At 37.3% G+C, this 26,578-nt stretch overlaps 1 protein-coding gene across 3 annotated transcripts; it reads right to left on the bottom strand.

Moving 5' to 3' along the window:
* Positions 1 to 1,630: 1,630 nt before the first annotated feature.
* CLIC2 (chloride intracellular channel 2) lies at positions 1,631 to 26,578 on the bottom strand. Of its 3 annotated transcripts, XM_010821539.4 has the most exons (7): positions 26,281 to 26,521; positions 23,428 to 23,511; positions 13,268 to 13,377; positions 13,017 to 13,142; positions 4,975 to 5,081; positions 4,108 to 4,289; positions 1,631 to 3,499 (listed from the first exon to the last, which is right to left on the bottom strand). In XM_010821539.4, the coding sequence occupies exons 3-7, from the start codon at positions 13,321 to 13,323 to the stop codon at positions 3,338 to 3,340; spliced, it is 633 nt and encodes a 210-aa protein (XP_010819841.1). In that variant the 5' UTR covers positions 13,324 to 13,377; positions 23,428 to 23,511; positions 26,281 to 26,521; the 3' UTR covers positions 1,631 to 3,337.

Here is a 26,578-nt window from a genome sequence, read left to right as displayed (position 1 = left end):
TTTTTATGTCTAGTGTTAGTAATACAAATAACATTTATAGTGTTATATCAGATAATGCAATATTGATGTAGATACTGACATGCAGATGATTCATGTTATAAACAGACGATGTACACCGATGGTATTGATAAATGCAGTACAGTACTGTAAATGTATTTCCCCTTCATTATGGCTTTCTTAACAACATTTTGTTTTCTCTAACTCACTTTATTCTAAGAGCACTTTATGTATAAGTATGTAATACATATAACATACAAAATATGTGTTGATCAGCTTTTTATGTTATTGGTAAGGATTCCAGGCAAAAGTATTGCTATTTGGGGGAGTCAAAAGTTATACATGAATTATTAACTCCATGGGAGGTTGGATGCCTTAACCCCCATAATGCTATATGTTTATATATATATATATATATATATATATATATATAATATAACATTAGAAAACAAACTAAAGAGCCTCTTGATAAAAGTGAAAGAGGAGAGTGAAAAAGTTGGCTTAAAACTCAACATTCAGAAAACTGAGATCATGGCATCTGGTTCCATCACTTCATGTCAAATAGATAGGGAAACAATGGAAACAGAGACTTTATTTTCTTGGGCTCCAAAATCACTGCAGATGGTGACTGCAGCAATGAAATTAAGAGACAGTTTCTCCTTGGAAGAAAAGCTATGACCTACCTAGACAGCATATTAAAAAGCAGAGACATTACTTTGCCAACAAAGGTCCCTCTAGTCAAGGCTATGGTTTTTCCAGTAGTCATGTACCGATGTAAGAGTTGTACTATAAAGAAAGCCGAGGGCTGAAGAATTGATGCTTTTACACTGTGGTGTTGGAGAAGACTATTGAGAGTCCCTTGGACTGCAAGGAGACCCAACCAGTCCATCCTAAAGGAGATCAGTCCTGAATATTCATTGGAAAGACTGATGCTGAAGCTGAAGCTCCAATACTTTGGCCACCTGATCCAAAGAACTGACTCATTGGAAAAACCCTGATACCGGGAAAGATTGAAGGCAGGAGGAGAAGGGGACGACAGAGGATGAGATGGTTGGATGGCATCACCGACTCAATGGATATGAGTTTGGATAAACTCTGGGAGTTGGTGATGGACAGGGAAGCTTGGCATGCTGCAGTCCATGGGGCAGCAGAGTCGTGCACGATTGAGCGACTGAACTGATATATAATTTATTATGATAAGAATATAACCATTGACTTCTTCTTCCTTAACTGTTTGTATCAGGTATTGTATGTGTCTAAGGCTTTTTCAGGATTTGTAATGATAATCATATATGTGTTAATATTATATACCATATTAATAAGTAATATATGCATATATTTACTATTATTACTATTACTATTATTATCTGTTATGTATTATTATCACTAATATTAAAACAACCTTTTATTCTTGGAATAAATTCTACTTGTGATTGGATGCTGATAATATTTTATTTAGTACTTTTATATCAACACTTAAAGGTAATATTGGTCTCTATTTCTTCTGTGAGATGGTCTTTAAATTTTTTTTTAATCTATAATGGAGTTATTTTTGGTAATCTTTGCTTACCTAGGAAATTATTCCTATCATCTAGGTTTTGAAGTTTATTTGCATGAGGTCTGCAAAGTAGTCTGTTTTTTAATAATTAATTTTTATTGGAGTATATTTAGTATACAATGATTTGTTAGTTTCAGGTGTACAGCAAAGTGAATCAGTTATACATATATTCACTCTTTTTTTGGATTCTTTCCCCATATAGGTCTTTACTGAGTATTAAGTTGAGTTTCTTGTACAGTAGGTCTTTATAGTTATTTTATATATAGTAGTGTGCATGTGTCAAGGCCATCCCATGTGGCACTACTGGTAAAGAACCCACCTGCCAATGCAAGAAACATAAAAGAGTCATGTTCGATTCCTGGGTCGGGAAGACCCCCCGGAGGAGGGCATGACAACCCACTCCAGTATTCTTGCCTGGAGAATCCCATGGAGCGAGAAGCCTGGCAGGCTACAGTCCATAGGGTCACAAAGGGTCAGACACGACTGAAGCAACTTAGCATACCACACACACACACACACACACACATATCATATCTTCTTTATCCATTCATCTGTTGATGGACATTTAGGCTGTTTCAGTGTCTTGGCTATTGTAAATAATGCTGCTATGAACATATGGGTGGATGTATCTTTTCAAATTATAGTTCTAAATATATGCCCAGGAATTGGATTGCAGGGTCATATGGTAGCTCCATTTTTAGTTTTTTGAGGAACCTCCATACTGTTCTCTGTAGTGGCTACACAAGTTTACATTCCCACCAGCAGTGTAGGAGGGTTCTCTTTTCTCCACACCCTATCCAGCATTTGTTATTTGTAGACTTTTAAATGATGGTCATTCTGACCAGTGTGGGCTGGTACCTCACTGCAGTTTTGATTTGTATTTCTCTAATAATTGGCGATAGTGAGCATCTTTTCATGCGCCTATTTCATGTACCTGTTAACTCTGTACTCATTGCCTTACTTTTGTTTGAACCTATTAAAACACTGCTTCATTGAGATTTTTTTCTAGGGAATTCCCTAGTGGTGAAGACTCAGCACTTCCACTGTAAGGGGCATGGTTTCCATCCCTGGTTGGGGAACTGAACTGAGATCCCACATGCCCTGGGGTTGGCCATAAATAAATAAATTTTATCTAACTCCCACCAAGACGTATAATAGCACCTGTATTTCTTTTTTGAAGCTAAACTTTGTTTCTTCTCTGAAGGACCATGAGTAAAGTTCAGTTTTTGTTTTCAGATTTGAGTGATTTGATTGCATTTTAAGGTGGACATCTGAGTACATTTAATAATGGAACAGTTTAAAATTCTGTAGAAAAATTTATGATTATTCTCTAAGAATGGTTTACTTTACCCTTTAGTGAATAGCAAGAAGACCTTTTGGTCAGTCAGATGTCTTAGTAAAATTGTTTTAATGATTTAGGTGGAAATGTCTCTAAGGGACAGTTTGAAACCATGACTATATGTCATTTGTAACTTTAGCCATCGGTTGAGCTTGCACACATGATACCTTCTAGGATTTCAATCAAATGGTAAAAGATATTGACACTTTTCATATAATTTAAAATTGCAGTGGTTGTGCCATGGGAATTAAAAAATGAAATATGAAGACCTGTAAAATACACAGTAAGCAGATAGTTTGGATTAACTAGGTACAGAAAATACAGTATTCTTTTTCATAAGAAAGTTGAATAGAGGAAACAGCATTTTCCATATTCTTATTTCTAAAAGACTTTCTAGTATGATAGCAAGTGAAAAGAGAGATTTTTCTACTGAAAGGGCTGTCCTAACTCTTCTGTTTAGCCACACTTGCATAGGTATTTTCAATTTCTTTGTCTTCTGGACATGTGTGGGTAAATTCTTCACGGGCATAGGCATTGTGGAGATAGCGCCAGACTCCTGAGAATTCTACTGGAATGTCAAAGTCACGGTATTTCTTTGCAGCAACCTAGGGTTTTGGGAAAAAAAAAAAAAAAGAGGAAAAGCAGTTGGTAGTGAGGGGCATCAGTAACATGCCAACTGTGTAAAAATATATCTCAAAGGTCCAGATCATTGAGGACATATTATCTACACAAAAAGTACAAAATAAACTTAAAGAATCTTGGATTTACTACTTTAATGTTCTTTTTCTACATATGTAAACAAAACGTCATGTTTGTAATTATTTTTATATTTATGCTATATTTAATTATAAATATATTTAGAAGAAGGAAGCACAGATAAAGAGCTTGTATCTCTTTACTGGACTAAGAGTTTGTTTAGGGTTCCAACAGTGTCTTACTCCTCAACAATTCTGTGCAATAGGTACCCTTGTTTTATAGACAAGACAGTAGGAAAACACCTTCTGATTTAGGAAGAAAGAAGCAAGAAGTGTTTATGTTTTCCAGTGGAGATCATTATGGATTTTTCCTCTGAGGAGGAAAGGAGACATACACTATGCATAACAATGATGAAAAATCAATAATATAAAAACCTCACACTGAATGGTCACTGTGCTTCCTGCTGGCGACTCCCCAGACCCTTCTCAATCATTCAGCCCACCCTGTAAAGACTTACTTTAATAATGTGCAGTTTGGGTAACAAACTACAGTCAGCCAGGGTCAGTTGATCGCCATCCAAGAACAATCTTCTGGAGACTGTGAGTTCCTCAGTACTGTCTGGATCAATTTCATCCAGAAGTGGGGTGTTCAAATAGTCATCCAGACGCTTAAATTCCTTAAGCAGAGATTTTTCAAAGGCTGAGGCAATGAAATAATAGGGTTACATATACATTTGTTGTCTTCATGACTGAATACATTCTCAATACACTTTTCACACATTTAGATATCTCTGTCTTTTCATATTGCTTACACTGACTCTTCAAAATCTATATATTTAACCAAAATGCTCAACTACACACTGATAAGACAGAGGCAGATGTTTAATCAAATGGCAAGTGGAAATATTTTTGGACTTTTCTTGAGGAAGTACATTGGGAGGAGAGTCAAAGAAAGAAAGGTGATGCATATTATCACTAAAGGAGAGTCAGAAAGTGGGAAAAGAGACTCATAGCTCTTCTGATTCAGAGAATAGTAAACCTGTTCAAGAGTGTTTGTGGGAAATGGTAGCTGCTATGGTTTAAGAAACCTTAAAGGTACACACAGCTGGGAGAGTTGGAGGGTTAAGAAATACAATCCTGTAGTTAGTTCACATCTGGCATGCCAATGTTCGAGTTGAGCTAAGTTGGTGATTACTATATTGAATATTAGGTTCTAAATCCAATAAAACTTCATTCAAGGGAATTTCGGAAGAGAGAAAAGAGAACAAGATGAAGAGTATTTCCCAATATATATTATATATTCAGGAAAACCCTATTTTAGTTGAGTCAGAATGTGATTGTGACAATGTGAGAAAAACAAAAAGATTTAAATAAAGATGTCTTACTCTTATTGGCCTCCTTTTGTGTATTCTTAATGTATGCAGAAAACTTGGCAAAGAGATTACAGCCCACATCAAAGGACTCCTTGTTCCTGGGACTCAAGTGAGGATACCTTAAAAAGAAATATCACTGCACATGACATTCACATATAACAAGGCATACACCAGGTGTCCTAGCTTGCACTCTACTGAGAATAGAAGTTTTGGAAAATCGTGCTGGAAACTGAAGGTCCTGAGAAACCTTTCATTGAAAATGTGTCTTTTTTCCAGTCTGAGAATACTTTAGTGGTTAAAATTCACTGGGAAACCAGCTATTTGGAATTTAAAGTTCCTTTATCTGTGAAAACAATGTTTCAAATGACTGTTGGGTCCCCATGGTGGTGGTTTAGTCACTAAGTCATGTCCAACTATTGTGACCCCATGGACTGTAGCCCACCAGGCTCCTCTGTCCATGGGATTTTTTCCAGGCAGGAATACTGGAGTGGATTTCCATTTCCTTCTCCAGGGGATCTTCCTGACCCAGGAATCGAACCCAGGTTTCCTGCATTTCAGGCAAATTCTTTACCGCCTGAGCTATGAGGGAAACCCCACATACTTGATCTTAAAAACCTGTTTGGCAGAAGATAAGTAGTACAAAAAACATGGATTCAAATAACAAAACACATAAAAGTGTAGAGGAGAGGGTGGGGAAAAGAAGCGGAGATGTCTTCCTCTTAGTAATACAAAGTTAACTTAGCATAATACAATAAAATAATGTAATTCACCACATTAACAAATGAACAAAAGCTGTATGATCATGAACAGATGCCTGAAAAGTGTCCAATCAATAAATCAATTCCTATTCAGAAAACCCTGCACTAGCAACTAGAAATGGTTGGGTCCAACATTTAACCATCTTCCTTGATTCCTCTTTGTCTCTATCCCTGCGTTTTATCCATTAGCAAGTCCAGCCAGCCTACCTTTCAAAATGTATCTATAATCTGTCCACAACTTGCCACATCCATTGCTTCCTGCCTGGTCCCAAGCCTATATTACTGCAACCATTTTTGATTACAGTAATTCCCCAACATACGAATCTTCAAGGTTCAAACTTTAAAAGATATGAGCTAGATCTGCAGGAGGATGACTTCATTGAACTCCTTGCTGTGCAACACAAGGAGCTCACTAATGAAGACCTGATGGAAGGCCAGAGAAAGGACAGAGAGGCCAGAGGAATAAGTAAGTGAAGAACGGGTGAGGTTTACAACACAGCAAATGGCAAGGGGATTTTCTTTTTTTTTTTTTTCTTTTTTTTTTAAGAGCAACTAGAATTCCCAGACTTTATTGGTGGGAATACAAAGTGATACACTCGGGAAACAGTTTGGCAGTTTCTTGCAAAGTTAAATATACATTACCATATGACCCAGCAATCCCATGCCTAGATATTTACCCAAGGGAAATAAAAACATGTTCACACAAAAACTTGGACACATGCTATATAATAGCCCCAAACTGGAAACAATCTTTTTTTTTTTTTTTTCACAAAGACTTTGAAAGAGAAAATGTGTTACTGTGTTAGTTATTAAATAAAAGCATTCCCTTAACTCTCTGGAAAGAGAACTACAAAGAAAAGCTGAAGTCACTTAAAAGATTTATTTCTCTTGCCCTAACTACTAGTGAATATGGATCAAGATGGACACCCAGTGGCCAAATTTAATTTCTTTTATCCCTGAAATTCTTCTCTATGTGATTTGCCATTTTCCAAAATCTCCACTGAGTATTACTTAAGTCTATGACTTGTTCACTGACAGTGAATTATATCTTACAAAGCCAGATTAAATTAGTAAATATTACTTCACACATAATTAATAGAAGATTTTTTTCCGTATCTTTGCTTTTCTTTATTTGAGGAGGCACTGTCAGCTTTTGAAACCCAGGACCTGAACCTAGAATGGTACATGAATGTTGCAGCAGGTGTTCAGAATGCAATCCACTGCTACTGTGTCATCTATGGCGAGATATAGAGTAACTACCCTGATATCACTGGACTGTTTCTTCAAGAGGGTGGGTGGAATTGAGTCCATCAAGGAGCCAGACACTGTGCCATCAATGCAGGCATGAGTGACATTGCAGCGCACCCTCTGTCTCTTACTGCTCTTGAGACCTTTCAGCTCTACTATCTCCCACCTTGTCTCCCTCCTCTAGTCAGTAACCCTTCTTGCCTGTTTACTGGATGCCAGCTCCTGGATGCCAGCTGTTGTACTGCAGTACTGCACTTTTCAAGGTGCTGTGCTGTAGATTAAAAATGTTTCCTTTGTTTTTTTGTGCTTGTTTACATTTTATGTATTATTTGTGTGATAAGTATTAAAAACCTATTACAATACAGTACTATATAGCTGATCGTGTCATTGGGGGTTGGTGCGTGCTCAGTGGTGTCTGACTCTGTGACCTGTGGACTGTAGCCTGCAAGGCTCCTCTGACCATGGGATTTTCTAGGTTATTGGGTACATAGCTCAGTTGGTAAAGAATCTGCCTGCATTGCAGGAGACCTGGGTTGGATTCCTGGGTGGGGAAGATCCTCTGGAGAAGGAAATGGCAACCCACTCCAGTATTCTCACCTGGAGAATCCCATAGACAGAGGAGCCTGGCAGGCTACAGTCCATGGGATTGCAAGAGTCGGACACGACTTAGCGACTAAACCACCACCACCAGGCTAACTTCACTGGACTCACAAACAAATTGGACTTATGAACATGCTCTCAGAATAGAACTTGTTTGTATGTAGGGAACTTCCTGTATCCTCCCTGTCCCATGCTTGTCCCTCACACTCTCAGAATATTCTGCACCTGCTGCCAGAGCCCAAGTCTTCACAGTGGTGTGATCTGATCCCACCTTACCTCTCTGCTTTCATCTCTTCCACTCTCTGCCCTATTCCCATTGACTGCCTTGCTTTTCTTCAAATAGGCCTGACAAGGTCCCAGCACAGGTCTTTTCACTTGATCTCCTTTTACATAAAGAGCTTTCCCTCGTATATGCACATGGCCTGCTTCCCTCTTCTTTCAGGTCTTTAAATCTGATATCTCCTCCTAAGTGAGGCCTTTCACTGGCCACCTTATCTGACGTTGCAACCTCTCCCTTGTCCCAAATACCCACTACTTCCCTCCCTTGCTTTACTTTTTCTTCATATTTATCATCATCTAAAATAGTTCATAGTTTGCTTTTTCTCTTGCTTATTTGCTGTCTTCCCTAACTAAAATGTAAGTTCTGCTAGGGCAGAGAGACTTTGCCCGTTTTATTCACTGATGTGTCCCAAGTGCCTAGAATAGTACCTGACACATAATAAATATTCAGTAAACATTTGTTAAATGATGACATGAGTCAATTAATTTCTTTAACTTGGTCAAATGTATCCATCAACAACTTTCAGAAAGTATTTTAAATGGTGAAATGTCACAACTATTCCCTTTAAAGTCAGTAAAGGATGAGGATAATCATGATAACTATGGCTCTTCAATATTGTGCTGAATGTACTAACTTGTGAGACAAGGAAAAATACCATTCTGGGGGTGACTACGTTTTGTACATAAAGTTTAGGCAACAAGACAGAAATGCCTATGATTGCTATTATAGTTGACATTTTCTGAGGTTTTAGCAAGTGGAGAAAAACAACAACATAAAGCAATCAGTATAATTATTGGAAGAGAAGTAATAATATAACTGTATGCCTATAAAATGCAAGACAAGATTGCCTTTTCTAGCCAAAATAATTGCTAGAATTAATGAGATATTTTGATAAGGTGGCTAAATACAAATCAAACATTAAAGAAATAGCCATAACAAAATGGATATTAGTAACATATTCCACTTACAAAAGTGACAGATATATAAAATATTTAGAAATAATTTAATATGAAAGGTATAGAACCAAAATAAAAACAGAAATCTACAAAATTTCACCAAATAACACTAGACACTTAAGACAACCTGAGTGTCCATCAGTGGATGAATGAATAAATGTGGTTTTATTCACACACACACACACACACACACACAATGGATATTAGCCATGAAAAAGGAGGAAATCCTGCCATTTGTGCGCACATGAATGGATCTTGTGAACATTATGGTAAGTCGGACAGAGAAAGACTAATACTATATGATATCACTTACATATGGAACCTTAAAAAGCCAAACTCATAAAAATAGAGAGTAGAATGGTGGTCACAAGAGACAGGATGGGGAATGGAAGAATTGGGAAGATGTTATTTAAAAGTAAAAACTTGCAACTAGTATATAAATAAGTTCAGGAAATTGAATCCACTGCCTAGAGATTATAGTCAATAATACTGTATTATAAATTTCAAAGTTGCTAATACAGTAGATCTTAACCATTATTACCACTAAAAATAAATGATAATTATGTGATGGAATAGAGGTATTAGCTAATACTAGGTTGGTAAACATACTGTAATATGTAAACGTATTTAATCAACATGTTGTATACCTTAAACTTACACAATGTTATATGACAACTATACTTCAGTACTTTTCAGACACATTTTTCAATGACTGTATGGTATTCCATTGTATGGAGGCATGAAAATTCATCGCTAATTCTGAAGTTTTGAAGTTTAACAAAAGATACAGAGAATAGCATACAAAAAAGAAATGCCCATGTACCCACCATCCATATTTACTAAAAGCCAACATTTTGCCTTTAAAAAAGACTTGAAGGAGCCTTCCGCTGGGCATGTGGGCCATGGGTCCTGAAGGATCTCTCAGAGACAGCTGAGATCTTCTGAAAAGACATCAGCGAGGACCCAAGCTATTATACATTGGGAACCAGAAGTTTACTCGAGATCACATGTTAGAAGAAATGCAAACTGATGTATCAGTGAGCTATCACTAAACCCATCTGGGTGACACAGATGTTAAAAGAATGATAATGCATAGTATTAAAGATACTTTGAAAAAGTGTATCCTTGTGGATAAAGCAGTAAAAAATTTTAAAAGATATATGCCATTTGAATTTTGTTCCTGTGAATCTATTCCACAGGAATAAAAACACCAGTACATAAGGACACATGAGAAAGGATGTTATTTATAGCAGTTTGTAGTGATAAAAAAACTGAAAGGAAAGGGAATGTCCATCAGTAGAGGAATCATTTGGCAACTTGCAGCACAATTATAGTAAGCATAAATCTACACTAGTGGAGTTGATGTATATTAAAAAATGCTTTCTGAAGCCAGATAAGCAAGACGCATAAATTATGCTTACTATTATTGTGTTTATATGAGCATAAGAAGGGTATAGAAACATACATCATAGATTATTTTTCATTAGTTACCTTTGGGATCACGAAAAGGTTGGGGAGCAGGTGGTTTGAGGGGATTCAGTAGTAGAGGAAGATGGATGAGGAGAAAATAACAAAATAAGACTCCATACTTAAAGGACAAACTTGGAACAAGTGCTTAAAATACAGGAAGCCATCACTAATGGATGAAAGAGACATAGTATAGGAACACAGAAAAGAATCTTAAATATTATCCCTAGTTTCTTAGGTAGGAAGAATTTTGTACTGATAGACCCTTTTATTTATAATGTATACATAAACATTAAGACTTTACTTTTTTAGAGCAGTTTTAAGCTTACAGCCAGACTTCTGACTGATGAAAACTGTGAGATAATAAATGAGTGATATTTTAAGACACTGAGTTTGTTGAACAACAATTTAAAATGAATACAGTAGTCTTATTATTTTCAGACACTATTCTGGGTGGGCAGAGACGTACAGCTGTCATTCAAGTGTAGACATTGCAGTTATGGCCTCTAGCTAATTGAGAGATACCTGTTTCCTGGTTTTCTTGTGTTAGGTATGTTCTCCTTTCATGCCATCAGTGATATAATGAGCTAGTCTTCATCAGTCCTCATGGACTTTACACTGCTATTATCCCATACCCTCACTCCCAACCCTCCAATGGTTTCTTCTCTATTTCTAGACTACAGAGAATTTACTTTTTTTAATTTAAGTAAGTTATGCATTTTAAAAATAATTTTAAATGTTATATTGATGGTCTTTGTGTCTTTGAAGTCAAAGGGGGAAGTTTATGCATGATAGACATAATATTTCTCCCCTGCAGAACTAAGAGATCAGACTGAATTAAAGGCTATTTCAAAATTGTAGATCTTCTGAGGGCTATACAATAAAATAAATCTGATTTCTGCTAGTATAAGTGTCCCCAAACCTCATTATGGATTAGACAATGTGGCTAAAATTAAATTAAAATTTTAACACACTACTTGCATCTCATAAAGTTTTAATATATGTAAGTTTTCTAATCATATATGGGGTGATCAGGGTGAATCTTTGCAAACTTTTCTAGAAAGAACAAAATAGAGGTCTAAAAATAGGCCATTCAGGTATGACATAAGTCAAATCCCTTATGATTATACAGTGGAGATGATGAATAGATTCAAGGAATTGGATCTGATAGAGTGCCTATAGAACAATGGACAGAAGTTCATAACTTTGTACAGGAGGCAGTGACCAAAACCATTGCAAAGAAAAAGAAATGCAAAAAGGTAAAGTGGTTGGGTGAGGAACACTTACAAATAGCTTGAAAAGAAGAGAGGCAAAAAACAAGGGAGAAAGGGAAACATATACCTAACTGAATGAAGAGTTCCAGACAATAGCAAGGAGAGATAACAAGGCCTTGTTAAATGAACAATGCAAATAGAGGAAAACAACAGAAAGGGAAAGACCAGAGATCTCTTCAAGAAAGTTAGAGATATCAAGGGAACATTTCGTGCAAATATGGGCATGATAAAGGACAGAAACTGTATGGACCTAACAGAAGCAGAAGAGATTAAGAAAAGGTGGGAAGAATACACAGAGGAACTATACAAAAAAGGTCTTAATGACCCAGATAACCACGATGGTGTGGTCACTCACCTAGAGCCAGACATCCTGGAATGTGAAGTCAAGTGGGCCTTAGGAAGCATTACTACAAACAAAGCTAGTGGAGGTGGTGGAATTCCAGTTGAGCTATTTCAAATCCTTAAAGATGATGCTGTTAAAGTGCTGCACTCAATATGCCAGCAAATTTGGAAAACTCAGCAGTGGCCACAGGACTGGCAAAGGTTAGTTTTCATTCCAATCCCAAAGAAGGGCAATGCCAAGGAATGCTCAAACTACCACATAATTGCACTCACCTCACATGCTAAAGTAATGGTCAAAATTCTCCAAGCCAGGCTTCAACACTACATGAGCCATGAACTTCCAGATGTTCAAGCTGGTTTTAGAAAAGGCACAGAACCAGAGATCAAATTGCCAACATCCGGTGTAGCATTGGAAAACCAGGAGAATTCCAGAAAAACATCTACTTCTGCTTCATTGACTACACTAAAGCCTTTGACTGTGTGAGTCACAACAAACTGTGTAAAATTCTTCAAGAGGTGGGAATACTAGACCACCTTACCTGCCTCCTGAGAAACCTGTATGTGAGTCAAGAAGCAACAGTTAGAACTGAACATGAAACAACTGACTGGCTTAAAACTGGGCAAAAAGTTTGACAAGTCTGTATATTTTCACCCTGCTCATTTAACTTATAGGCAGAGTACATCATATGAAATGCTGGGCTGGATGAATCACAAGCTGGAATAAAAATTGCCAGGAAAAATATAAACAACTCACTGGAAAAGACCCTGATTCTGGGAAAGACTTAAGGCAAAATTGGAGAAAAGGGTGGCAAAGGATGAGGTGGTTAAATAACATCACTGACTCAATGGACATAAATCTGAGCAAACTCTGGGAGACAGTGAAGGACAGGGGAGCCTGGCGTGTTGCAGTCCATCAGGTTGCAAAGTGTCAGACACGACTTAGCAACCGAATAACAACAACAAAACAAAAGTTTTCTAATCATATATGGAGTGATCGGGGGGATCTTTGCAAACTTTTCTAGAAAGAGCAAAACTGAAAAGGAAATGTCTAGAAAAATCCTCAACCTGCAATAAATAAGCCGATAAAATAGATCATCTCAAACAATAATATCCTGTAAAAATGCTGTACCTTGGAGGAGCCAGTGTCTGCTCTAGAAACTCCTCAATTTTAATGAAGTCTGTTTTCAACTCCTTGTTATATACCAGGAAGGGCGGATTGGTGCCTGGGGCTAAGTCCTTCAGCTCTTTGGGCTTTCTATGATTATTGAAAATAAGCAGAGTTAGGCTTCTAGATAAAGTACATATTATGCAAACACCAAGATTGTATCGGTGTCTACTGATTTTAACCCCCAGAATAAAACATGTCCTGATTTCTCTTACCTGGTCATGTCAACAGTAGTCACATTGAATTTAACTCCTTTAAGCCAGAGGATCATAAAAAGGCGTTGACTAAAGGGACAATTTCCAATACTCTCCCCATCACTTCCAGCCTATTAAGATAAAGAAAGGCTTCCTTCATTCATTCGCTCAACAAATATTTACTGAATGCTTACTGTGAAATGAGCAAGTTGTTAGAGACAAAGTTGGAAGTCCTTAATCTCAAGGATTCTACAATCTATGGGCAGAGAGTGCTAATGAAGCAAATAATTTTATTGTATATAAAATATGTGATGAGTTTATAATAATGATAAATTTTATACATTACCAATATTTATATAACCATTTCAGATATTCCAAAATTTTGTTACTCTAAATACTTCAGTAACAAATGTTTCCAAGCATACAACTTGTTCCATTTCTAAGATTATATATTTAGAATTCATCTTTAAAATCAGAATGCTGACTAAACATTAACTGCATTTTCCATTTTGATAATCCTGCCAAATTTCTTTCTTGAAATATGTGTTCCATATTTTCATTGGATATTTGATTTCCTTATTCTGTGAACTGTTTGCTCATGACAATTTTATATTTTTTATTAAGATTATGACTTTTTCCTTATTAGTTTGGAAAAATTATTTGTCTACTAAAGACACTAACTCTTTTTGATACATTACACGTAATTTTTTGAAGTCTCATGTAAAATTAAAATTTTAAATAAAATCTTACACTGTTTTGCTTTGTAAAATCTGTTTTTTTCTGATATGTGTATACAGCTGTTATATACATCAGAATTGCAAAGAAAAAATATTTTCTTATTTTGTTTTACTATAAACATGTCCTCTTGTGTTTTTTTCTACTACCTTTAGGGTTTTCTTTTTACATTTGTTTCATCTATTAATATTTAGAATTTATTTTCACATAAATAGTGTGTTGGGACTCCAGCTTTATTATTGTTATTATTTTACAAATAGATACATGCACCTGTATGTTCATTGCAGCCTTATTTATGATTGCCAAGATATGGAGTCAACTTAAATGTACATTGACAGATGAATGGATTAAGAAGATATGGTGTGTATATACAATGGAATACTACTCAACCATAAAAAGAAGGAAACAACACCATTTGCAGCAACAAGAATGAACCTAGAGATTATCATCCTAAGTGAAGTAAGCCAGACAAAGATAAATATAGATATCACTCATATGTGGAAACTAAAATATGACACAAATGAACTTATCTGTAAAACAGAAAAAGGCTTACAGATGTAGAGAAGGGACTGTGGTTGCCAAGGAGGGTGTCGAGGGAGGGATGGAGTGGGAGTTTGGGATTAGCAGATGCAAATTACTATTAGATGAAGTCATTAAGGTCGAACCCTTATGATGGGATTAATGGCCATATAAGAAGGGATCAGAGAGCTCCCTCCCCTGGATTGCTCTTTCTTCACTTTCCCCTACAACCATGCATACAAGTTTGAAGCAAAGAAGGCACTTATCTATCATAAAACAGGAACAGCGTTTTCACCTGAAACTGACCATTCTGCAACCTTGATCTTGGACATAATTCTTATATTTTGGTAAGTTTTCTTTTTCTTGGCAGTGACTGCAACAGAGGAAATAGCATTCATTGTTGCTCTTTGTGGCGTCTGAGAGTGAAGAGATATGGGAAGAGACAACCAGTCTTGGCAGTCTGAACTTCTTTTGTAACAGAAGTCAGACTAAAGATCCAATCATAAATGGGGTTAGTGAATGGAATCTTGATTACCGGTGGGAGGCAGGAAGAACAATAAAGTCTGATAATAGTTACAGCAGGAAGGGTGGGTTGCTTTTGGTAAAAGGAAAGGCAGAACACTGAGGTGTGGGGGAAATGCAGTACAATTTTACAGGAAAACTGAAACTTTTTCTGTTGTTTATAATAATGCTGATTTAAAGTGCCATTACACAAAATGTATGAATATACAATAGAGAAAAAGACAGTCTCCTTTCAATAAGTGGTGCTGTGAAAACTGGACAGCTACGTGTAAAATAATGAAATTAAAATATTCTCTAAAACCATAAACAAAAATAAACTAAAAATGGATTAAAGACCTAAATGTAAGACCAGATACTATAAATCTCTTAGAGGAAAACTTAAGCAAAACACTTTATGACATAAATAGGAGCAAGATCTTTTTGGATCCACCTCCTAGAGTAATGAAAATAAAAGCAAAAATAAACAAATGGGATATAATTAAATATAAAAACTTTTGCACAGCAGAGGAAACCATAAACCAGAGAAAAATACAACCCATAGAATGGGAGGAAATACTTGCAAATGAAGCAACTGACAAGGGATTAATTTCCAAAATATACAAATAGCCCAAACAGCTCAGTATAAAAAAACCAAACAGCCCAATCAAAAAGTGGGCATAAGATCTAAATAGACATTTGTCCAAAGAAAATATACAGGTGGCTTATAATCACATGAAAAGATGTTCAACATCTCTCATTATTAGAGAAATGCAAATCAAAACTACAACAAGGTATTATCTCACACTGGCCAGAAAGGCCATAACCAATCTACAGACAATAAATGCTGGAGAGGATATGAAGAAAAGGGAACCCTCCTATATTCCCTGGTGGCTCAGACGGTAAAGTGTCTGCCTGCAATGCGGGAGACCCAGGTTCGATTCCTGGGTCGGGAAGATCCCCTGGAGAAGGAAATGGCAATCCACTCCAGCACTCTTGCCTGGAAAATCCCATGGACGGAGGAGCCTGATAGGCTACAGTCCATGGGGTTGCAAAGAGTCAGACACGACTGAGCGACTTCACTTTCCTATATTGTTGGTGGGAATGTAAGTTTGTGCATTTACTATGGAGAACAGTATGGAAGTTCCTGAAAAAACTGAAAATAGAACTACCATATGACCCAGCAATCCCAGACCTTAGCATATATTCAGAGAAGACTATAATCTGAAAAGGTACATGCACTTCAATGTTCATTACAGCATTGTTTACAATAGCCAATACATGGAACCAACCTAATTGTGCATTGACAGATGAATGGATAAAGAAGATGTGGTATATATACACAAAGGAATATTACTCAGCCATAAAAAGGAATGAAATAATGCCATTTGCAGCAACACGAATGGACCTAGAGATTGTCATACTGAGTGAAGTAAGCCAAATATCATATGATATTACTTATATGTGGAATCTAAATATGATGGAAATTAACTTATTTACCAAACAGAAACAGACTTAGACTTAGAAAATAAACTTATGGTTACCAAGGGGGAAGGTGGGAGGAGGGATAAATTGGGAAATTGGGATGGACACTGACACACTGCTATATTTCAAATGGATAACCCAAACTTTAAATGATACAATCAAACAGTTCGACCTAATTGATATCTATAGGACATTTCACTCCAAAACAATGAATTTCAGCTTTTTCTCAAGTGCACATGGAACATTCTCCAGTATAGATCACATCCTGGGCTATAAATCTATCCTTGGTAAATTCAAAAACATTGAAATCATTTCAAGAATCTTTTCTGATTGCAATGGTAAGATTAGATGTCAACTACAGGGAAAAAACTATTCAAAATACAAACATATGGAGGCTAAACAACAAATTTCTGAATAACCAACAAATCACAGAAGAAATAAAAAAGGAAATCAAAATATGCATAGAGACAAATGTAAGTGAAAACATGACAACCCCAAACCTATGGGATTCAGTAAAAGCAGTGCTAAGGGGATGGTCAAACTTACCTCAAGAAAGAAGAAAAAAATAAAATAAATAACCTAACTTTACACCTAAAGCAACTAGGAAAAGAAGATATGAGAACCCCAGGGTTAGTAGAAGGAAAGAAATCATAAAAATTAGGACAAAAATAAGTAAAAAAGAAACAAAGAGACTATAACAAAAATCAACAAAACTAAAAGCTGGTTTTTCAAGAAGATAAATAACATAGACAAACCATTAGCCAGACTCATCAGGGAAAAAAGGCAGAAGAATCAAATCAACAAAAATGAAAATGCAGAAATTACAGCAGACAACATAGAAATACAAAGGATCATAAGAGACTACTATCAACAACTATATGACAATAAGATGGACAACTTGGAAGAAATGGACGAATTCTTAGAAAAGTATAACCTTCCAAAACTGAACCAGGAAGAAATAGAAAATTGTAACAGACCCATCATAAGCACAGAAATTGAAACTGTAATCAAAAAATTCCAGCAAACAAAAGCCCAGGTCCAGACGGCTTCACAGCTGAATTCTACCAAAAATTTAGAGAAAAGCTAACACCTATCCTATTCAAACTCTTCCAGAAAATTGCAGAGGAAGGCAAACTTCCAAAATCATTCTATGAGGCCACCTTCACCCGGATACCAAAACCAGACAAAGATGACACCAAAAAAGAAAACTACAGACCAATATCACTGATGAACATAGATGCAAAAATCCTCAACAAGATTCTAGCAAACAGAATCCAACAACACATTAAAAGATCATACATCATGACCACGTGGGCTTTATCCAGGGATGCAAGGATTCTTCAATATTCACAAATCAATTAATGTAATACACCACATTAACAAATTGAAAAATAAAAACCATATGATTTTCTCAATAGATGCAGGGAAAGCCTTTGACAAGATTCAACACCCATTTAAGATAAACCTTCTCAGAAAACACACATAGAAGGAATATACCTCAACACAATAAAAGCCATATATGACAAACCCACAGCAAACATTATCCTCAATGGTGAAAAATTGAAAGCATTTCCCCTAAAGTCAGGAACAAGACAAGGGTGCCCACTCTCACCACTACTATTCAACATAGTTTTGGAAGTTTTAGCAACAGCAATCAACGAAGAAAAAAGAAATAAAAGGAATCCAGATTGGAAAAGAAGAAGTAAAACTCTCACTGTTTGCAAATGACATGATCCTCTACATAGAAAACCCTAAGATACCACCAGAAAATTATTAGAGCTAATCAATGAATATAGTAAAGTTGAAGGATATAAAATTAATACACAGAAATCCCTTGCATCCTATACACTAACAATGAGAAAACAGAAATTAAAGAAACAATCCCACTCACCATTGTGACAAAAAGAATGAAATATTTAGGAATAAACCTACCTAAAGAAACAAAAGACCCATATATAGAACACTATAAAACGCTGATGAAAGAAATCAAAGAGAACACAAATAGATAGAGAAATATACCATGTTCATGGATTGGAAGAATCAATATGGTGAAAATGAGTATACTACCCAAAGCAATCTATAGATTCAATGCAATCCCTATCAAGCTGCCAACGGTATTTCTTACAGAACTAGAACAATTAATCTCACAATTTGTATGGAAATACAAAAAACCTCAAATAGCCAAAGCAATCTTGGGAAAGAAGAATGGAACCGGAGGAATCAACCTGCCTGACTTCAGACTATACAACAAGGCTACAGTCATCGAGACAGTATGGTACTGGCACAAAGACAGAAATATAGATCACTGGAACAAAATAGAAAGCCCAGAGATAAATCCATGCACCTATGGACACCTTATCTTTGACAAAGGAGGCAAGAATATACAATGGAGAAAAGAGAATCTCTTTAACAAGTGGTGCTGGGAAAACTGGTCAACCACTTGTAAAAGAATGAAACTAGAACACTTTCTAACACCATACACAAAAATAAACTCAAAATGGGTTAAAGATCTAAACATAAGACCAGAAACTATAAAACTCCTAGAGGAAAACATAAGCAAAACACTCTCCGACATAAACCACAGCAGGATCCTCTATGACCCACCTCCCAGAGTAATGGAAATAAAGCAACAATAAACAAATGGGACCTAGTTCAACTTAAAACCTTTTGCACAACAAAGGAAACTATAAGCAAGGTGAAAAGACAGCCTTCAGAATGGGAGAAAATAATAGCAAACGAAGCAACTGACAAAGAATTAATCTCAAAAATATACAAACAGCTCCTGCAGCTCAATTCCAGAAAAATAAATGACCCAATCAGAAAATGGGCCAAAGAACTAAACAGACATTTCTCCAAAGAAAACATACAGATGGCTAACAAACACGTGAAAGATGCTCAGCATCACTCATTATCAGAGAAATGCAAATCAAAACCAAAACGAGGTACCATCTCACACCAGTCAGAATGTCTGCTTTCAAAAAGTCTACAAACAATAAATGCTGGAGAAGGTGTGGAGAAAAGGGCTCCCTCTTACACTGTTGGTGGGAATGTAAACTAGTACAGCCTCTATGGAGAACAGTGTGGAGATTCCTTAAAAAACTGGAAATAGAACTGCCATATGACCCAGCAATCCCACTGCTGGGCATACACACCGAGGAAACCAGAATTGAAAGGACATGTGTATCCCAATGTTCATCGCAGCACTGTATACAATAGCTAGGACATAGAAGCAACCTAGATGTCCATCAGCAGACAAATGGATAAGAAAGCCATGGTACATAAACACAATGGAATATTACTCAGCTGTTAAAAAGCATTTGAATTAGTTCTAATGAGGTGGATGAAACTGGAGCCTATTACACAGAGTAAGGTATGTCAGAAAGAATAACACCAATACAGTATATTAATGCATATATACAGAATTTAGAAAGATGGTAATGGTGACCCTATATGCTAGACAGCAAAAGAGACATAGATATAAAGAACAGACTTTTGGACTCTGAGGGAGATGGCGAGGGCTTCCCTTGTAGCTCAGTTGGTAAAGAATCCACCTATAATGCAGGAAACCCGGGTTTGATTCCTGGGTTGGAAAGATCACCTGGAGAAGGAAATGGCTACCCACTCCAGTATTCCTGCCTGGAGAATCCCATGAACTGTAGCCTGCCAGGCTCCTCTGTCCATGGGGTCATAAGAGTTGGACACAACTTAGCGACTAAATCACCACCAGGTGAAGGCCAGGGTGGGATGATTTGAGAGAATAGCATTGAATCATGTATATACTATATGTAAAATAGATGACCAGTCCCAGTTCGATGAAACAGGGCACTCAAAACCAATGCACTGGTACAACCCTGAGGGATAAGATGCAGAGGGAGGTGGGAGGGGAGTTTGGCACAGGGGGACACATGTACACCCATGGCTGATTCATGTCAATGTATGTCAAAAACCACCACAATATTGTAAAGTAATTAGCCTCCAATTATAATAAATAAATTAATTTCAAAATTAAAATGGATAACCAGTAAGGACCTACTGTATAGCACAGGAAACACTGGTCAAAATTATATAAACAACCTAAATGGGAAAAGAATCTGAAAAAAATGAATATGTGTATATGTATAACTGATTCACTTTGCTGTATACCTGAAACTAAATCAACTCTACTCCAATATAAAATAAAAATTAAATAAAAAATAAAGTGCCATTACACAAAATGTTGGGCTTTCCAGGTGGCACTAGTGGTAAAGAACCCACTTGTCAATGCAAGAGACACAAGAGACCCAGGTTAGATCCCTGCATCCAGAAGATCCACTGGAGGAGGGCATGTCAACTCACTTGAGTATTCTTGCCTGGAGAATCCTATGGATAGAGGAGCCTGGCGGGCTGAAGTCCATGGGGTCACAAAGAGTTGGGCATGACTAAGTGAGTGAGCACATACACACACAAATTGTGAAGCCTGATTGATAAATTACCTACTTCCAGCTGGCAAAGACAGGATGTGGTCATTCACCAGAACATTTTCTCTTTGTGTTTGTGATCTAAGTTTCTAAGTGTAAAAAATAACAACAACTGCAACATCTGACATTTATTGTTTACTATGTTAAAAACTATGGTGTCTTACGTATTTATTTGATTTAATCCTTACAGTGAAGATGGTTCTGTGAGGGAGGTTCTATCATTACTCCATACAGATACGGAAAGAGGCTCAGAGAAGCTGACTTGCTCAAGTACTCTCACCTAGACAAGAGTTGAACACATATACTCTTCTCATGTAGCAAATCCATTACTATCTACTGCAGAACCCACACTCCTTAAACCCTGCTTTCTCCAAATTAATATTTTTATTGGATTTGTTATTAATCAGAAAAGGCAGAGGAACCAGAGATCAAATTGCAAACATCCTTTGAATCATAGAAAAAGCAAGAAAATCCCAGAAAAAAACATCTACTTCTGCTTCATTGACTATGCTAAAGCCTTTGACTGTGTGGATGACAAGAAACTGTGGAAAATTCTTAGAGATGGAAATACCAAACCACCTTACCTGCTTCCTGAGAAACCTGTATGCAGGTCAAGAAGAACTGGACATGGAACAATGGACTGGTTCAAAATTGGGAAAGGAGTATGCCAAGGTTGTATATTGTCACCCTGCTTATTTATCTTCTATGCAGAGTATATCATGTGAAATGCCAGGCTGGATGAATCACAAGCTGGAATCAATGTTTCTGGGAGAATTATCAATAACCTCAGATAAGAAATGACACCACCCTTTTGGCAGAAAGCGAAGAGGAACTAAAGAGCATCTTGATGAAGGTAAAAGAAGAGAGGGGAAAAGCTTGCTTAAAACTCAACAGTCCAAAAACTAAGATCATGGCATCCAGTCCAATCATTTCATGGCAAATAGATGGGGAAACAATGGAAACAGTGAAAGATTTTATTTTCTTGGGCTCCAAAATCACTGCAGACACTGACTGCAGCCATGAAATTAAAATGCTTCTTCCTTGAAGAAAAGCTATGACAAACCTAGGCAGCATATTAAAAAGCAGAGACATTACTTTGCTGACAAATGTTTGTAGAGTCAAATCTGTGGTTTTTCCTGTAGTCATGTATGGATGTGAGAGTTGGACCCTAAAGAAGGCTGAGTACCGAAGAATTGATGCTTTCAAGCTGTGGTGTTGGAGAAGACTCTTGACAGTCGCTTGGACAGTAAGGAGATTGAACCAGTCAAACCTAAAGGAAATCAACCCTGAATTTTCACTGGAAGGACTAATGCTGAAGCTGAAGCTCCAAAACTTTGGCCACCTGATGCCAAGAGCTGACTCATTAGGAAAGACTCTGGTGCTGGTAAAGGTTGAAGGCATGAGGTAAAAGGGATGACAGAGGATGAAATGGTTGGATGGCATTACCGAGTCAATGGACATGAGTTTGAGCAAACTCCAGGAGATGGTGAAGGACAGGGAAGCTTGGCGTGCTGCAGTCTATGGGGGTTGCAAAGAGTCAGACATGACTGAGCAACTGAACAACAACAACAACAACAAAAAAGTCTTTATGATTGTCTTTATAATAGTTCTAATTTGAAAACAGTCTGGTTAGAGAATAGTATCATTTTCTATCTCAAATTTATCAATAAAGACAAAAATATTTTATTCAGGATTTTGGCCCAAATGTTAAAGTCTATAATGTTATGGGCTTCCCTCGTGGCTCAGATGGTAAAGAATCTGCCTGCAATGCAGGAGACCTCGGTTCAGTTCCTGGGTTGGGAAGATCCTCTGGAGAAGGGATAGGCTACCCACTTCAGTAGTCTTGGGCTTTGCTGGTGGTTCAGATGGTAAAGAATCTGCCTGCAATGCGGGATACCTGGGTTTGATCTCTGGGTTGGAAAGATCTCCTGGAGAAAGGCATTTCTGGAATGGAAAGGTAACCCATTCCAGTATTCTTGCCTGGACAATCTCTATGAACAGAAGAGCCTGGAGGGCTATAGTCCATGGGGTTGCAAAGAGTCAGACATGACTGAGTGACTAAGCATAGCACACATGTTATCTACAAATCTGTGAAAACTTAATTTTAGACTGGTAGCTGCTGCTGCTGCTACTAAGTTGCTTCAGTCGTGTCCAACTCTGTGTGACCCCATGGACAGCAGTCCAACAGGCTCCTCTATTCATGGGATTCTCTAGGCAAGAATACTGGAGTGGGTTGCCATTTCCTTCTCCATTAGACCAGTAGAGTAGAGAACACAAAAACTCCATTTATCAGTGAACAGCAAACAAATAAGACAACCTCTGCATCTAGAAAAAATAAAATGTGTTCTTTTAGAAAATCCTTTCTTAGTTCCCAGATATAAATCTTGCCCAAGTCATTCAGAGCTGAAAGGCAATGTTTTCACTAGCTACATGGAACACAGGGGTGTGTGTGATATGAATTCTTAATTGTGATAGGAAAAAACTTACTTTCTTTTAGGGATCCCATCAATGCTATTGGGAAATTGTGGTAGGTTTCCTAGAGGTAGCTGGGAAAACTGCAGTTATTTAATCCTGGGAAAGACACCACAGTATAAATGAGATACAGTTGCTTTTTAAGCTTTGTCATTAACATTTTCACTTCTCTCAATCCCTATTCTCCCTCATAGTATCTTCTACAGAATTTCTAGAGATCTTTGGAATCAATCTTGCATGTGTGCATGCTAAGTCACTCAGTCATGTCCAACTCTGCGACCCTATGGACTGTAGCCTGCTGGGCTCCTCTGTCCACGGGATTTTCCAGGCCAGAATACTGGAGTGGGTTGCCATTCCCTTCTCCAGGGGATCTTCCCGACCCAGGGATTGAACCCACCTCTCTAATGTCTCCTGCATTACAGGCAGATTCTTTACCACTGGCACCACTTGTAAAGCAAAGCAAAACAAAAACCCAGACCAGATGATAGTCAAGGTTCTTTCAGAAAATCTGTGACTTGTGTCAACATCATTAGATAAGCTTACATCTAGAGGATTTCATCTAATGAAATTCTGAGAAATTTTACTAAAAAGTGTGCCCAAGTGAAAATAATTAAGATTATGCACAGCTATTTTAATTTCCCAGGTGGTACAGTGGTAAAGAATCTGCATGCAAATGCATGAGATGCAAGAGACGTGGGTTTGATCTCTGGGTCTGGAAGATCCCCTAGAGAAGGAAATGGCAACCCACTCCAGTAGGCTACAGTCCATGGGGTTGCAAAGAGTTGGACATGACTTAGCCACTGAATATGCACACACAAAACAGCTATTTAAAAGGACTGGAATTTTAACCCAGCCATTTATTAGCTATGTAACCTTAGGCAAAACCACCTAGCTACTCTTTTATTTAGTTTCTGTACCCATAAAATAGAGTTAATAATAAACCACTTAGCACAGGCCCTGACATATAGTAAGTACTCAGTAAGTTATCAGTTTTTAACCTGAAAGTTATTGTTTAATTTAACATTTGCTCCTCCAACGTGTGACTTCCTAACTTCTACTGTCTAGATAACCATGCAAATCATAGGAAGTCTATGAAGATAAACACACAGATCAGTGCCAGCAATGGGTTAGAGGAATTTTGTTGGATTGAATAAATAAGTTTAGACAAAAGACACTAGTTACCCTATGAAGAGACTTATTACCTCTGGTTTGAAATTGGTAGGTATAAAAAGCCAGTTAGGAAGTTAAGGCTTATTTAGATTTGCTGGAATCTAGAGGTAGGAGATGGAGAAGGAAATGGCAATCCATTCCAGTACTCTAGGCTCTAGCCTGGGAAATCCCATGGACAGAGGAGACTGGCGGGCTATATTCCATGGGGTTGCAAAGAGTTGGACACAACTGAGTGACTAAACAGCAATAACAAGAGGTAGGAGAAGTGGCTCTTATGCCCCACAGTCCAGCAAACACTTAGTTGCATTCTTTTTCTGTGTAGGAATTCAAGAGTCTCTCTCTCCCCCATAATTTTGAAAAGGCAGATTAACTATGTACTTGGTGTATATATGTTAAAAAAAAAAAAAGTGAAAGTAGAAGTGTTAGTCTCTCAGTCGTGTCTGACTCTTTGTGACGCCATGGACTATAGCCCACCAGGCTCCTCTGTCCGTGGAATTCTCCAAGCAAGAAGAATGGAGTGGGTTGCCATTCCCTCCTCCAAGGTATCTTCCTGACCCAGGGATCTAATGTGCATCTCTTATGTCTCCTGCATTGCAGACAGATTCTTTACTGTCTGAGTCACCAGGGTATAAAAGTATTACTTTGGCTAACAGGTGTTTAATCTAATATTTGATAAGCACGCCTTACTTGTGTCTTTGTAGGCCATCAAGAGGAGATGTAGTTTTAGAGGCAAATTACTTAACCTTTGTTTCCTTAGCTTACTTATCTAGAAATCATGAGAACGATATTACTACCAATACTACGTATAATACTACTTTACTTTTATTAACCTATCCTCCTAAACTAAAGGATATAATATATGTAAAGTGTTTAGAAAAGGGTCAAGCATAATATGAATTTGTTATTATTATCATCATCCTGAATACTTCCAATAGTAAATGAAAATATATAGAAAATAGTTAATATAGGCAAAGATTTAGGAAACTATGTAGTTTCTACTTGGAATAACGCATACAAATTGTTTCTTTTTCTTGATGAGCTAATTTAGAAACACATGTTCCTTTCTCCTGCTTTAGGGGTTTTCCAAAGGGCTTTTCTTAAAAGTTAAGATGTTTAAAAAAAACCAAGGCAAAATGCCTGCTGCTCACATAACAGGCACACAAACACTCCTGGCTTTTCCCTCCTATGGTGTTCATGTGACACTGCTGTGATGTTCATCCATTGTAAGAGAATTTTAGAAAGCTCTATTTGGATCATGGGTGGGAATGAGGCTATTGGGCCATTTTTGGCCCTCTCCTCACATTCAGGCCTTCGAAAATCTATCCAATAAAACATAGATTGTGAGACCTGGAAAGAATTAAGGATCATTTTGTCAGGATACTTCATTGTATAGATAGAGAAACAAAGAGGTCCACGGTTACAAAGGAAGCCACTGAGAATACAATTTAGTTGTTCTGACTACTAACCAGTCTAGTTGTCTTTCCACCATATCTTCTTGCGTTTTTCAGATGGGATGTTTTTCTATTGCTATCTAAGAGCAGCCAAACACCCAAGCATTTTTCAAGGACTCAGAGTAGGTACATAATCGCAAATTTATTTCCTATCTCTAGCTGAAATGTTGACTTTTTAAAAAGGAGCTGAGGTCCAGTGTCAAGAAAAAATACATTCTGTATGCTGTCATTAGAGCTAGAAACTTACCTTCACAAAAAGCTCAATTTCAGGGTCTGCTTCACTGCTGGGCCTTGGGCCTGCCATCTGTCTGTTTTTAGTGGCAGTTGTCAGCCCTCTGCCTTCTGCACAGTCCACAGTACTCACAGATTGGTTTCTTCCAATTTTATCCAAAGGCTTAAATGCAGGTTGTGCTTTAAGAGGGAAATCCAGCTTCTAATAGTCAGAACTGGGCTAGTCTCTCTTCAAGAGGAGGGGTGCAGAAAATTCTAGATGGTTGAGAGCGGCTCTTGAATTTGTTTTCCTTCTTCCTCTTGACCTAACATTT

This window comes from Bos taurus, chromosome X (assembly GCF_002263795.3).
Source record: "Bos taurus isolate L1 Dominette 01449 registration number 42190680 breed Hereford chromosome X, ARS-UCD2.0, whole genome shotgun sequence".
NCBI classification, from domain to species: domain Eukaryota; kingdom Metazoa; phylum Chordata; class Mammalia; order Artiodactyla; family Bovidae; genus Bos; species Bos taurus.
This window is presented reverse-complemented; position numbering and strand designations above follow the sequence as displayed.